Source organism: Somniosus microcephalus, chromosome 12, assembly GCF_052327205.1.
Source record: "Somniosus microcephalus isolate GS21.2 chromosome 12, FLI_Smic_1.0, whole genome shotgun sequence".
Classification (NCBI taxonomy): domain Eukaryota; kingdom Metazoa; phylum Chordata; class Chondrichthyes; order Squaliformes; family Somniosidae; genus Somniosus; species Somniosus microcephalus.
The window spans coordinates 78,967,749-78,981,880 of NC_140998.1; the positions used below are offsets into that span (position 1 = coordinate 78,967,749).

A 14,132-nucleotide genomic window follows, 5' to 3' on the forward strand; every position below is an offset into this window, starting at 1 on the left:
TCTGTTATTTCAGATTTCCAGCATCCACAGTATTTTACTATTGAGAAACTGTACTGGTGTGGACTTATCAGTAGATCAATTTGGAGACAAACTTTGAGCACAGTTTCCACATGTGTCAGACACCCAGTTGACAAAAAAATTAAAAGCTTCTGCTTAATCACAATTAGTTGAACAAATTGGATAAATGAATCATATATATGACCACTTATGTCATGGATGTGGAAAAGCTATCTGGCACACAGCTCATTTCTCCAGTACATGAATTCTCCCAACACAGCTTTTAATTGTACTTTAAATAACCCACAATTATCTTGATTGACCATTCTATTCATCACCAAATAAATCAAAATTGTTTTGAGATGTCTTCTAAATTTATTTTTCACAAATTTCCATTTATGCTCAAAAGGTCCTGCTTTGAAGCAAGCATCTGTGTTTCCCACACTTGACTGCAATCTTTCTAACCTCCAATATTTAAACTTGTCCAATCCTTTTCTCAATAGTGCATCTTTACATCTGGGATCAGTATGGTTTTTCAATCTGTACAGTTTCTACACTTTCTAATATAAAGAAATTCTAATCTTTTTCCTGTTGTGACCAAAACTAAACACAGCATTCTCAGCATGAACTGACCAGTGCATCACAAATTTTTAACTTCTGTAGACTTGCATTCTTTCTTTCCAGCTATGTAATACTGCATTTATTATATCTTTTTAAAAAACCGTTTTGCTACATTGTGCAGTCATTGAAAATGTTCCAGCTATGATTACTTCCAGGTCCCTTTCTGAATATCTGTGTTAATTCAGTTTCTTTCTCTAAACTTGTATCTCTCATTTTATAACCCATGCGTAATTACATTCGTCAGTGTTCAATTTAATTTGCCATGTGCATGCTCAATCTCTACTGCTTGCTCTGTTATTGCGTCATCATTGTAGTTAGTTTTGGTATCCAAGCCAATTATGTAATTAGAAGAAAACAGTCTATGTACGTCTTGAGAGACTAGATTGTTTTCCCTCATCGCAGTCTGATAATACACCTCAGTCTTGTTTTTTCATTTTTATAAAATGTTATTTTGTCATAAATCTGGACTTTATAAATAGAGGCAGAGTACAAAATCACCAGTTAGACCTCAGCTGAAGTTGTGTCCAATTCTGAGCACCACACTTTAGGAAGGATGTCAAGGCTTTGGAAAGGGTGCAGAGGAGATTTACTAGAATGATACTAGGGATGAGGGACTTCAGTTATGCGGAAAGACTAGAGAAGCTGGGATTGTTGTTCTTAGAGTAGAGAAGGTTAAGGAGAGATTTAATAGAAGGCTAAGGGGAGATTTAATAGAAGTGTTCAAAATTATGAAGGGTTTTGATAGTTTCGCTTTATTTACTTTCTTTCAACTGTCAGGAGGGTCAGTAACCAGAGGACATAGGTTTAAGGTAATTGGCAAAAAGATTCAGGAGAGAGGAGGAGGATAATTTTATTTATTTACGCAGCGGTGGTAGAAGCAGATTCAATAGCAACTTTCAAAATGGAATTGGATGGATACTTGAAAAGGAAATATTTTCAGGGCTATGAGGAGGAGAGAACAGGGGAGCTGACCTACGTTGGCTCCCGGTTAAGCAGCGCCTCGATTTCAAAATTTTCATCCTTGTTTTCAAATCCCTCCATGGCCTCGCCCCTTCCTATCTCTAATCTTCTTCAGCCAACCCCCGCCCCGAGATATCTGCATTCCTCTAATTCTGCCCTCGAGCATCCCTGATTATAATCAATCATTCAACCTTTGGTGGCCGTGCCTTCTGTTGCCTAGGCCCTAAGCTCTGGAATTTCTTGCCTAAACCAGTCCGCCTCGCTACCTCTCTATCCTCCTTTAAGACGCTCCTTAAAACCTACCTCTTTGACCAAGCTTTTGGTCATCTGCCCTAATTTATCCTATGTGGATCGGTGTCAAATTTTTAATCTTAAAATACTCCTGTGCAGCGCCTTTGGAAGATTTAACTATGTTAAAGGCACTATATAAATACAAGTTGTTGCTGTTGGTTGTTGAGTGGGACTAATTGGATAGCTCTTTCAAAGAGCCAGCAGGTTGGGCCAAATGGCCTCCTTCTGTGCTGTGTTATTCTATGAAGCCCATTATTTTCTACCAATGTAGAATGGGTTATTAGATCATTAGGACACCACTGGTTTAAGTAAGCACCCAGACATTGTAAAGTAAAAGTCTGCTCTGTAGAAAATTAAGATCTGTACCATCATGACAGACTAGTTCTACATTCATAGTGTCAGCCGTGACTCAGTGGGTAGCACTCTCGCCCGAGTCAGAAGGTTGTGGGTTCAAGTCCCACTCCAAACAGTTAAGCACAAAAATCGAGGCTGACACTACAGTACAGTGCTGAGGGAGAGCTGTACTGTCAGCAGTGCCGTTTTTCGGTTGAACAGAGGTTAAACCAAGGCCACGTCTGCCCTCTCAGGTGGCGTAAAAGATCCCATGGCACTATTTTGAAGAGCAGGGGAGTTAACCCTGGTGTCCTGGCCAATATTTGTCCCTCAATCAACATCACAAAAACTGATTACCTGGTCATTATCACATTGCTGTTTGTGGGAGCTTGCTGTGCGCAAATTGGCTGCCCCGTTTCCTACATTACAACAGTGACTACACTTCAAAAGTACTTAATTGGCTGTAAAGTGCTTTGGGAAGTCCTGCCGTGAAAGATGCTTTCAATGCAAGTCTCTGTTCAACATAGGAAAAATCATTTTAAATATGCTGAATATTTAGAAGTCACTTTAAAAAGGATGTTCAAGAAAGTGTGGAGAGATATTAAACATCATGTAGTTTCATTTGCAAAATAGAAATCTTTATATGGAAACTGAGTCAATAAAATTCAAGCCAAATACATTTATTGCAGCAAATGTATTTATATTCAGTGACTCAATGGCAAGTATGCGTATTTGAAAATCTCCCAAGAAAAAATAAATCCTGTCCGGAGAATTTCCTTTCTCCCCCGGTTTGATAAAAAAGCAACATTAACTGTCCTTATACTTCCTAGAAAAACAGAACACTAAGTTACTGTGGTATTTACACAGTGCAGAACTAGCAGAATGAGCTAAAGCACCAACATGGCACCATGGAATGGTGGGACACAAGCTCACAGCACTGAACCGCCACAAAGTTTTATTTCTTTTGAGTGATTTTGTTCAGCCATTGCCGGCCGACATTTCTACTACTGAAAGCAGTTAACCCGCTCCCAGACCTCCACCAAGGCCTCTTGCAGCTGGCCACAAGGAGGCACTACACACCATCCAGGAACAATTCATCTTTCCCAATTCTAACAACTCCCAACCCCAACCCCACTCCTCCACAGGAAATGCCGCAACCTTGGTGTGGAGCTTGGCATAGCTTAGGTAGAGAACCAACTCCCGAGCCATAACTGTGTGCTGTAATTATGAGCTGCCCAAAGTGTTTCTGATCTGAGCAGCACTGTTGTAGAGAGCTACCAAGCAATGGCTAGATATTTCTCTCCTCCCTCCCCCCCACGAGAGCAGGAGGAAGTGAAGAGTCATTGGAGTTGCACTCACACTTCTTAGCTGCCAGTATATCAAAATAAGACGGGCAGAGCAATGGACTGAAGCAACTGCCTTCTTGGTCATGGTTGACATGGCACAGGCAGATCTAAATGGGAAAAGGGAGAACAGAATCGAGGGAGCATTACATCTCACCAAATTTTAAAAAGAATGTTTTTTGTGTCTCTCCTTTCTCACTGTAATCATGCACCAGTGGAAAACAAGAGTTAACAGGGGGTGCATATTAATGAACTGAAGTGAACCCCAAGATTTCCAACGTTCTTCATCAGCTAGACTTACAGGACCTAGCAAAATTTACCCCTCCCCCAACGCTTTACACAATGCAAATCTGTTATCTGGGGAAAGTGGAAATGTGAATTCGGCCAAAACTAATGATATTTGAATCTGGTCTTCTGATGTGATACATAATACTAATGCACTGTCCCCCAGGCCACCAAGCTCTTCGACTTTCATTTGCTTGATTTGTCAGTTTATTTATTAGTTTTCCTCTGCCAAATGGAAGTGCAATTTGACAATGGATACTTCCAACTACTGCTTTTCAGACCTGGAGCCCACAGGAACTAGCGATTTATCTGTGCACTTTATCAAATATATCTTGATGTAGAATACAAGGGTGCAATTATATGGTTGCATTTTTGTGATTATGATGAGTTTTCAAGTGTGCATCAGCACAAAAAGTGATACTATAATTTAGGCTAAAATACCAATTGACACCTAAATGCACAGCGACAAGAACCCCCTCTCACGAGCAAGGTAACCAGTCCAAAAAAAAAATAGAACGCGCAGGAACGTTGAAAACTTTGCATCAAATATTTCTAATATGATAAAGCAGATGCTGGAACATTAAAAATTAACCGCTAGGTGAAGTGTGCATACTGCTGTCACTGTATCTTGCTGCCAGTCAGATTGACAGGTTGCTGGCTGTGATCTATCAGCATCAACAGAACAGTAGCCTTAAGTTATCTACTGTTGATATGATGTTGCTCATGAAAATGCAAGTTGAGGGATAAAACATTGATGCTGCAAATGCAAGCAATGCTTTTCAGCAAAAACGATTAAGTACAGGAACTTGCCTGAACCATGTACTAAACAAAATAAGTCACAACACATGAAATTCACAAACCATTTGTGCTGAAAAAGGAACAGATCAAGTGTAAGACACAATAATGAATCATCACTCAGAGCTAGGAGAACTGGTGGAATTAACGACCACCGTTTCAGGAATTGTTCATATCTTCACATGAATGGATTGTCACCAACTGCCATTCTTGTTAAATACAACTGACAGACAACAGCAACATGAACGCTTACTGAACCAGGAGCGAGCCCTTGGTTGAGCAGCATTTATAAGCAAAACAAAATCATTGGGACTAGGTTATAGTTATTGTCTCAGTATCAATGGATCACCTTTTCCATTTAGCACAAAAAGCCTTCCGAGTTTCAGAGGCTTTTCTGAATATAAAAGGAGCGGTGTCCCAACAGATTGCTGGAAACCCTGGCCTTCCATTGGAGGTAGCAGATCCTGAAATAAAGGAGCTTAAACAATCACATTCTCCCCTTCCAGCAAGGGATAGAAAAATTGACACTGCTCCCTCCTCCTTGAACTTTGTGAAGACTTTCAGATTAAGGGGAAACTAGAAAAGGGGAGGGGAGAGCAGAACGGAGGATAGCAGAGAGGAGAAGGTACTTATTCCAGGAAACCAGCAGGCTGTTGTCCTGGGTGCCTCGACTCCAGTTCCAAAAATTCAGCAACTGATTATTTTGGAAATTTGCATCCATCTTTCTAGACTTGCTTCTCACAAAATAAAAGTAACCAATTAGACACCAAGTTCCCAGTGCAGAAACTCAACTTGCCCCTGCTGAGGTCCTGAACCACTGCGAGGTGATGAGCAGAGAGGTTTGTGAAGTTTCAAAGCACCAGTACCACAACTGCAAGTGCTGAGGTTGTTCAGATAGGACCAAGCGGCTCCTTGCTTATTTACGTATCTGGTATCACGTTGAATGTCTATACTCTCAACAAAATCCTCTGTAAGCTTTGAATATTAAGAAAATCAAGGGATACGGGGAAGAAGATCAGCCATGATCTCACTGAATGGCAGAGCAGGCTTGAAGGGCCAAATGGCCTACTCCTGCTCCTATTTCTTATGTTCTGTTATGCTGCATAATGTCACCTTGCCATTCCAGCCTCTTTCAGCAACATCTGCACAGAAGTGGGTGGGTGCAAGGAGCACCTGCCTCCACTTTTGTGAAAACCCCGACCGACACCAAGTTAGTCGGAGAGGAGACAACCCCAAATATGGCATTATACTGGAAATTCATGGTCCCCATTTAGAAAAGCTGTATGGTGAGGGCCACAAAACCTAGGTCCAGGTCTCCTCTAGTTGCATGCCCCAAAGTTCAAGAGAAACATTGATCACTAAAGCAAGAGGTGGGCAAGAAGATTGCAGCAACAATCTAATAGCATTTGTCTCAAGAACATCATGGCACATCTCTTGGTATAAGCAGACTTCTCAGGCTAGTGGAAAGTACAGTAATAAAGATGAAATTGCAATGGCCTACTGAGGAGCTGTACATCAGGCATCACCGGTACGGCTGTGGCGGTCAATCCTAGAATCTGAATGCAATGCTGTGCCTGAATCCCACCTTGACTAGATAATTGAGTATCACCACCTACATGGTCTGAAAGTGATGTCCTATATAGAATTCATATTCCAGTATATTAAGACAAAAAAGCTGGAACCACACTAATTAAATAGTTAAATCAATTCTCATTCGAGAATTATATAACACAGTTTTGCTCAAGCATACATTAAAAATAGAAAACTGATCTCATTCTGTAGCTTGTGTGTGCTCATAAATGCTTTTATGGAACATGCAGAATTGTCCAATGGCATTCTGGGCACAGCGCCCACTCCCTTGCAGCCGTATGACATCATGCAGCCCTCTGCCCTTCTCAAATGCTCCACAGTTGTTTCTAGCTGGTGTGGTGAAGATATGCAGAGTTTAGACAAACAGATCTCAGCACCAAAACTTTCTATGTGACAATTAATCTGATGCAGCAGTTTTAGTGAAATTATACAATATACATAGAATTTATCAAAAGATCCAGACGTTGCTTACTTACTTGCAAAGCTGCAAACATCATCATTTCCTCCTCTGTGCACTCAATCTCTTCGAGAAGAATACACCATTTAGCTTGTTCAAAAAGCTGGTTGATTCTCACTGCATCATACTGAAATTTCAAGTAAAACAAAATGTTTAGAATTGTCACAACTTGTACAAACAAGTGTTCTTGTGCGCTGCAGCACAAAGTATAAAAGAAATATAACAAAAATGTCACTGCAGATAGCAAAAGTATAATTTTTGGTATATTTTGAAGATTAATACGCAGTTACTGGTTTAACAGCTCTTCAACTCTAAACTATGAAAGTCATCACATTGTAAAGTGCTGTTCCACCATAAAAGTATTGATTTTAAATCAAATATTTAAAATCAAATGTGCTGTAATTTCTAAGATTTGTACTTTAAATAGACCTGTGTTATGCAATAACTGAAATGAGCTGAGAAAGACTGAAGATGACAGGTTTAAGTAGTGAAAGCAGATTCATCCCAGGAGCCTACATCATCCTGAACATGGTAGTAACCTATTCTTGCCTTCCACGCCCATCACTATTAAGCATTTTATGAAGCAGTTGGATACGAGTTTTATAGACACCTTAGCCAAAACAGTTAAGTGTTAGGTGGCATAGTTAATAAAGTGTAAGTTGCATATTCATACAGAATTGGAAAAGTTACACATAGAAGAAGTAATCAAACATGCAATACTGCCAGACACCTTCCACTGCTTTTTAACATTGGAAAAAAGAGCCTTTCAAAATGGTATGTATTTTTGTGAAAACATACCTTTGGATTTAAATCAAAGAAACTGTAATATTTGAATCGGAGCATTAAAACTTCATTGTCTTTTACATCTTGCTCCATCAGGGACCTTGATGAATCTAGCCATCTAAAAGAAAACATGCAAAGTTGAAATAAATTTACACAACTGTGACTTCATACTTAAAAAAAAAAGGGAAAAAGTACCTGTACTTGCCCTTTATTAGTCTTTGCCTTATCAAGTAGAGACTGGGGTTTGAATAGCTGTGCCAAAATATCTGGAGAGGTGATTGGCTGGCTCACTGCAAGAACACTAGGATTGCCTTCTGACAGAGGGCTGTCACCAAACCAAGCGGAGGTTGGGGAAAGTGGACTACCATCTCTTGAGTCATATGTTGGGGTCATTGTTTTGCTATACAATCCTGGACTCGAGTAAATACTTCCTGAAGGAGAGAGATTAAAACAATTATAATTTTATTTGGTTAATTGCCAGTTAGGATAGAGCATTTAGCAAGATTCATAACCGCAGAACCAATAATTCTAGTCATTATGCAAATCTGTGTTTTGGAAATACCAAAAAAAAAGCACAAAACTGTGCATAGCATAGTAATACATTTCATCATAAAGTCATGATAAATTAATTGAAAGCTTACCTTTTGATGGACCAATAAAAAGAACATCAGAGCCTACAGAAGAGGAAAACAGAGGAAATGAGAAGGGCAGGACAGAGCACAGAGCGAGCAGGACAGGGCACAGAGCGAGCAGGACAGGGCACAGAGCGAGCAGGACAGGGCACAGAGCGAGCAGGACAGGGCACAACAACATGCTGCAAGAACATAGCCAGTGATGAGAACAATTATACGAATGAATTTATTTGTATCATGAATTCATCATGTCCCCTTTATAGAGCTTGCTTCATTGGTAAAACCAGTGAAATTATTATTGGGCCTTCAGGCATTAAAGCCTTACCAACTTACACTTGCTGGAGGAAGTGCATGCTGTGAAAGCTCATACAGTAAACAAAAAATCAACTTTAAAAAATGGACACAGCTAATTTTGAATACATGCTGGTCTTGGCATGTGTGCTATGCATTTCAGATAAATTGGTGTTTCCACTATTTGATGAATGTCCAAGCAAGTGAGTGATGCAACTGAAAAAAATCAATCCAATACAGAAGAATTGTGTTTGGTTTTTGATATCACTGCATTGACTTATTGTAGTGCTGGTCTGCAAATGTACATTTGAATGTCCTTGGGCAAAACATTTCATCCATCTTAAGACTGCACCAGACATACTAAATTAGTTTTCTAATGTATGACTATCTTATTTTATTAAAAGTTTCATCTCTCCTCTTCAACAAAAAATATATTTAGTAGGAGGAGATTGTCTGACAAGAGAAGCAGGAAAATTAAAACTGAAAAGGATTAAAGCACATTCCAGTATCCGCCACATAATTACAGGATTATGCCCAGAAAACCTAAAGGGATGTGTCCTTTGAAGACAATTTGGGCCTTGATGTCAATGTTACTAGATTACAGGGATAGGGTGGGATATGTGTAGGGGTTACGGGGATCGGGTGGCATATGTGTCGGTGCAGGCTCGATGGGCCGAAATGGCCTCTATCTGCACTGTGGGGTTTCTGTGATTTCTGTGAAAACCTTTCCTCTTTATTATATTATACATTTACTCTTTGCCTCGTCATCCGCCCAGAGTTGTCTCACTAGTTCACTGATGGGTTCTCCTCCCCACCCCCAGCCATAATTTTCCTGATTTAAAGTTTTATAAAGTTTGCTATTCTAAATGTAATTTTTTCCTCCAAAACCACCCCCCACCCCACTTGTTTTAGTTTCATTTGTTGGGGATTAAAACAAAAATGCCTTCAACCTGATCAAGGATTCTACACATCAGGAACATATTTTCAGTTACGTCACTACTGGCGCATTGGACACTGCCTATCCCAGGGAGAACAGTCCTCATGGGTTCTGACATTTAACTTATTGGTCTACCTCATTTGATCAGTAAGGCCTCTGTTGTATATATGATCAACTTGGTCCCGGGGAGTGCAATTCCTCTGTGACTCCAGTGTTACTACTAGGAAGTTTCCCACTGGCCAATCTGAATTTGAGATAGAGCTTCATCATTGTAGTGCAGGAAGGTAAGCAATGGTACCAGAGCTGATAGACATGTCACTGTATGGTCTCCACCACATTAATTCTGTTTGGCGACCCACAATACTGGAGAAGTTTCTGTGACTGCCTTCACTGCAGCTTGCCTGGTTAGCACTCGAGATTGAGATCTTAGCCCTTTAGTGTCACCTTTCTCTTGGTTGCTTTGGACACAGCTTAGGTCCAGCTCTGCTTCACAACATTCGTCCCCAAGATGCTCCTTCCACTCCAAAGTTAATGGGGGCAGATTCCCCCACCAACTTCTGAAGAGCAGGAGGTTTTTTTTTCCCCCAATGCGATGTCAGTTTTCCACTGCAGCTCTTGGTTCCCAAAGACAAGTCACTTTTCAAGTACTCCCAGTCGTTATCAGTTTTAGTGGATTCACCCGTGACGAATTCATTTGACAGCCACTGGGAAGAATTGGCAGGACCGTGGCCAGCCACTGGTTACAGTGTAAGTGGACCCTTTTACCTAGCCCACCTGTCATCATCAGATCCGGTGTACATACCCCCATTAACCAATTAGAATGTTGTCTTTTGGGTGCATTATCATAGAAGGATGCCAGTTCCAGGTTAAAATCTGGTTTCTCCAAACAAGGAGTTCCATATAACGGTCTACGTAGTCAGACAAAGCAGAACTTAGCACAATTATTTAAATGAATACACAGAGCTCTGATCACCAGTGTCAGAATGTTAGCTACATTTCCAATATTAAGAAAAAATGGCGTTTTCGGCTCTCTACTGTTAAAAGTGCAAATCTAGTCTTCGTCCAGATAAATAGCCTAGAGTTACTGTTAGCAATATTAGTATATGAATGCTTAATTAATACATCTATGCTATTCTTCTATTCTAATAGAGGCATTCATTCCTTCAAAATAAACAAAAATGTTATGCGTTCATATTGCAATAAATCACAACCAGTAGTTTCTAGGCATACAAGTTTAAAACAATAGTCTTGCATCAATTGTAATTATACTAGTCTAGCATAAAGCCTAAGTAATGCTATAGCACCATCTAAAGTTGGTCTCAGTTCCCTTGTCAAAAACGAAAATCAAATCATATCGATGCAGAGACTGGGTAATTGCTGGCTTACTGGAGGTAACCTCCTCCAGCCCCATCACCCTCCGAGATATCTGCTTCTCCAGTTCTACCCTCTTGTGCATTCCCAATTTTAAAATCGCTCTACCATCGGCGACCGTGTCTTCAGCTGCCAAGGCCCAAAGCTCTGGAACTCCCTCCCTAAACCTCTCTGCCTCTCTTTCCTCCTTCAAGACGCTCTTTAAAACCTTCTTCTGCCCTAATATCTCCTTATATGGCTTGGTGTCACAATGTTTGATAACGTTCCTGTGAAGCGCCTTGGGACGTTTTACTATAATGTTAAAGACACTATATAAATGCAAGTTGTAGATGTTGTTGTTGTTACAATAGAAGCAAGCACACTTACTATAGCAGCATAGCGTTGGCATTTACCAACATCAAATGAACAGTTTGAGTGTGGAGTTCAAGCAATCTAAATGATATACCCTGTCAAAATGAACTAGTTAATTTATTCAGGAGCTACAGAAGAGCTCCCCGAAAAGTGGGAATTTAAGGTTCCTTTTATTCGTTCCTGGGATGTGGGCATCGCTGGCATCGCCAGCATTTATTGCCCATCCCTAATTGCCCTCGAGAAGGTGGTGGTGAGCTGCCTTCTTGAACTACTGCAGTCTGTGTGGTGAAGGTGCTCCCACAGTGCTGTTAGGGAGTTCTGGGATTTTGACCCAGTGATGATGAAGGATCGGCGATATACTTCTAAGTCAGGATGGTGTGCGACTTGGAGGAGAACTTGGAGGTGGTGGTGTTCCCACGGGCCTGCTGTCCTTGTCCTTCTAGGTGGTAGATGTCACGGGTTTGAGAGTTGCTGCAGTGCATCTTGTAGCTGGTACACACTGCAGCCACGGTACACCGGTGGTGGAGAGAGTGAATGTTTAGGGTGGTAGATGGGGTGCCAATCAAACGGGCTGCTTTGTCCTGGATGGTGTCGAGCCTCTTGAGTGTTGTTGGAGCCGCACTCATCCAGGCAAGTGGAGAGTATTCCATCACACTCCTTATTTGTGCCTTGTAGATGGTGGAAAGGCTTTGTGAAGTCAGGAGGTGAGACACTTGCCACAGAATACCTAGCCTCTGACCTGCTCTTGCTGTCACAGCATTTAATGTGGCTGGTCCAGTTAGGTTTCTGGTCAATGGTGACCCCCAGGATGTTGATAGTGGGGGATTCGGCGATGGTAATGCCATTGAATGTCAAGGGGCGGTGGTTAGACTCTTGCTTGTTGGAGATAGTCATTACTTGGCCCTTCTGTGGCGCGAATGTTACCCGCCACTTATAAGCCCAAGCCTGAATGTTGTCCAGGTCTTGTTGCATGCGGGCATGGACTGCTTCATTATCTGAGGAGTTGTGTATGGCACTGAACACTGCAGTCATCAGCGAACATCCCCATTTCTGACCTTATGTTGGAGGGAAGGTAATTGATGAAGCAGCTGAAGATGGTTGGACCTAGGACACTGCCTTGAGGAACTCCTGCAGAGATGTCCTGGGGCTGTGATGATTGACCTTCAACCACCACAACCATCTTCCGTTGTGCTAGATATGACCCCAGCCAGTGGAGAGTTTCCCCCCCCCCCCAACCAATTTCAGTTTTGCTAGAGTTCCTTGATACCACACTGTCAAATGCTACCTTGATGTCAAGGGCAGTCACTCACACCTCACCTCTGGAATTCAGCTCCTTTGTCCATGTTTGGACCAAGGCTGTAATGAGATTGGGAGCCGAGTGGTCTTGGCGAACCCAAGCCAAACTGGGCATCAGTGAGCAGGTTATTGGTGAGTAAGTGCCGCTTGATAGCACTGTCGATGACACCTTCCATCACTTTGCTGATGATGATCATAATCATAATCAACTTTATTGTCATTGTTAGTGCACAAGTGCAGTACAACGAAATGTAGGCTTGCGGCTCCCGAGAGTGTACATTTAGATTAAGACATTTAAACATTCAACATACATTTGGCTTGTAATATATTAACATAAACATAACCATAATAAAGTGCATTGGCAGATGTGCAGGCTTTAGAGTTTATTTGTGGAGTTCAGTAGGATGACAGCCCTGGGAAAGAAGCTGTTCCTAAATCTGGTCGTACGGGTGCGAATGCATCTGTAGCGTCTCCCAGATGGCAGGAGGGCAAACAGACTGTGGCTGGGGTGGGTAGGGTCTTCGATGATGGTCCGTGACCTCCGTAAACAGCGTTGCTGGTATATGTGCTCTATGGTCGGTAGCCGGGTGCCGGTAATGCGTTGGGCAGTTTTGACTACCCGCTGCAGGGCTTTCCGGTCATAGTAGCTACAGCTGCCATACCATACTGTGATACAGTTCGTCAGGATGCTCTCTATTGTGCAGCGGTAAAAGTTAGAGAGGATCAGGGGTGACAGGTTACATCCCTTCAGCCTCCTTAGGAAATATAGGCGCTGCTGGGCCTTCTTCACCAGAGAGGAGGTATTGAGGGACCAGGAGAGGTCTTCCGTGATGTGGACTCCGAGGAACTTAAAGCTGTCCACCCTTTCCACCACAGCCCCATTGATGTGGATAGGGGTGTGACTTCCGCCTTTAGACTTCCTGAAGTCCACAATGATTTCTTTGGTTTTCTTGATGTTAAGGGCCAGGTTATTATCGGCGCACCACTTCACGAGATGCTGGACCTCCTCCCTGTAGGCTGACTCATCGTTGTTGGTGATCAGGCCTACTACCGTGGTATCATCCGCAAACTTGATGGTGTTGGAACCATGAACAGCCACACAGTCGTGGGTGAAGAGGGAGTAGAGGAGGGGGTTCAGCACACATCCTTGTGGGGCCCCCGTATTCAGGGTCGGCGGGGAGGTGTGGTTACCTAATTTGACAGACTGAGGTCTGTTTGTTAAGAAGTCCAGGGTCCAGTTGCAGAGGGAAGTGTTCAGGCCAAGAGTGTGGAGTTTGGTGGCCAGCTTGTTGGGGACGATAGTGTTGAATGCTGAGCTGTAGTCTATGAACAGCATTCTGATGTAGGTCTCTTTACCATCTAAGTGATACAGTGCAGAGTGTAGAGCAGTTGTGATTGCATCCTCCGTTGATCTGTTTGCACGATAGGCAAACTGGTGTTGGTCAAGAGAGAGGTGGGAACACTGGCTTTGATGTGAGCCAGGACCAGTCTCTCGAAACACTTCATTATGATGGGTGTGAGTGCGACAGGTCGATAGTCGTTCAGGCACGTCACAGCCGTTTGCTTTGGCACAGGAATAATGGTAGCGGTCTTGAAGCATGTAGGGACTACTGCCTGGGCCAATGACAGATTGAAGATGGCGGTGAAGACATCAGCCAGCTGGTCAGCACATTCCTTGAGTACCCGTCCAGGGATGCTATCGGGTCCAGCAGCCTTTCGTGTGTTCACTCCGCGTAGAACACCCCTTACGTCGGAGGTCGACAGAGTGAGCACCTGGTCTTCCAGGGGTGGCAAGGCTT

General features: G+C 42.4%; 1 protein-coding gene across 7 annotated transcripts in view; it reads right to left on the minus strand.

Moving 5' to 3' along the window:
- fermt2 (FERM domain containing kindlin 2) overlaps nt 1-14,132 on the minus strand; it is a 153,320-nt gene that overhangs the window by 62,753 nt on the left and 76,435 nt on the right. For 5 of the 7 annotated variants that reach the window (XM_086003197.1, XM_086003196.1, XM_086003195.1 and 2 more), the window contains exons 5-8: nt 8,097-8,129; nt 7,661-7,886; nt 7,471-7,573; nt 6,692-6,799 (exon numbers count right to left, since the gene is read on the minus strand). In XM_086003197.1, the coding sequence (XP_085859323.1) occupies nt 6,692-6,799; nt 7,471-7,573; nt 7,661-7,886; nt 8,097-8,129 (470 nt within the window). The remainder of the gene's footprint in view (nt 1-6,691; nt 6,800-7,470; nt 7,574-7,660; nt 7,887-8,096; nt 8,130-14,132) is intronic. The other 2 variants (XM_086003200.1, XM_086003199.1) reach the window with 1 other exon arrangement.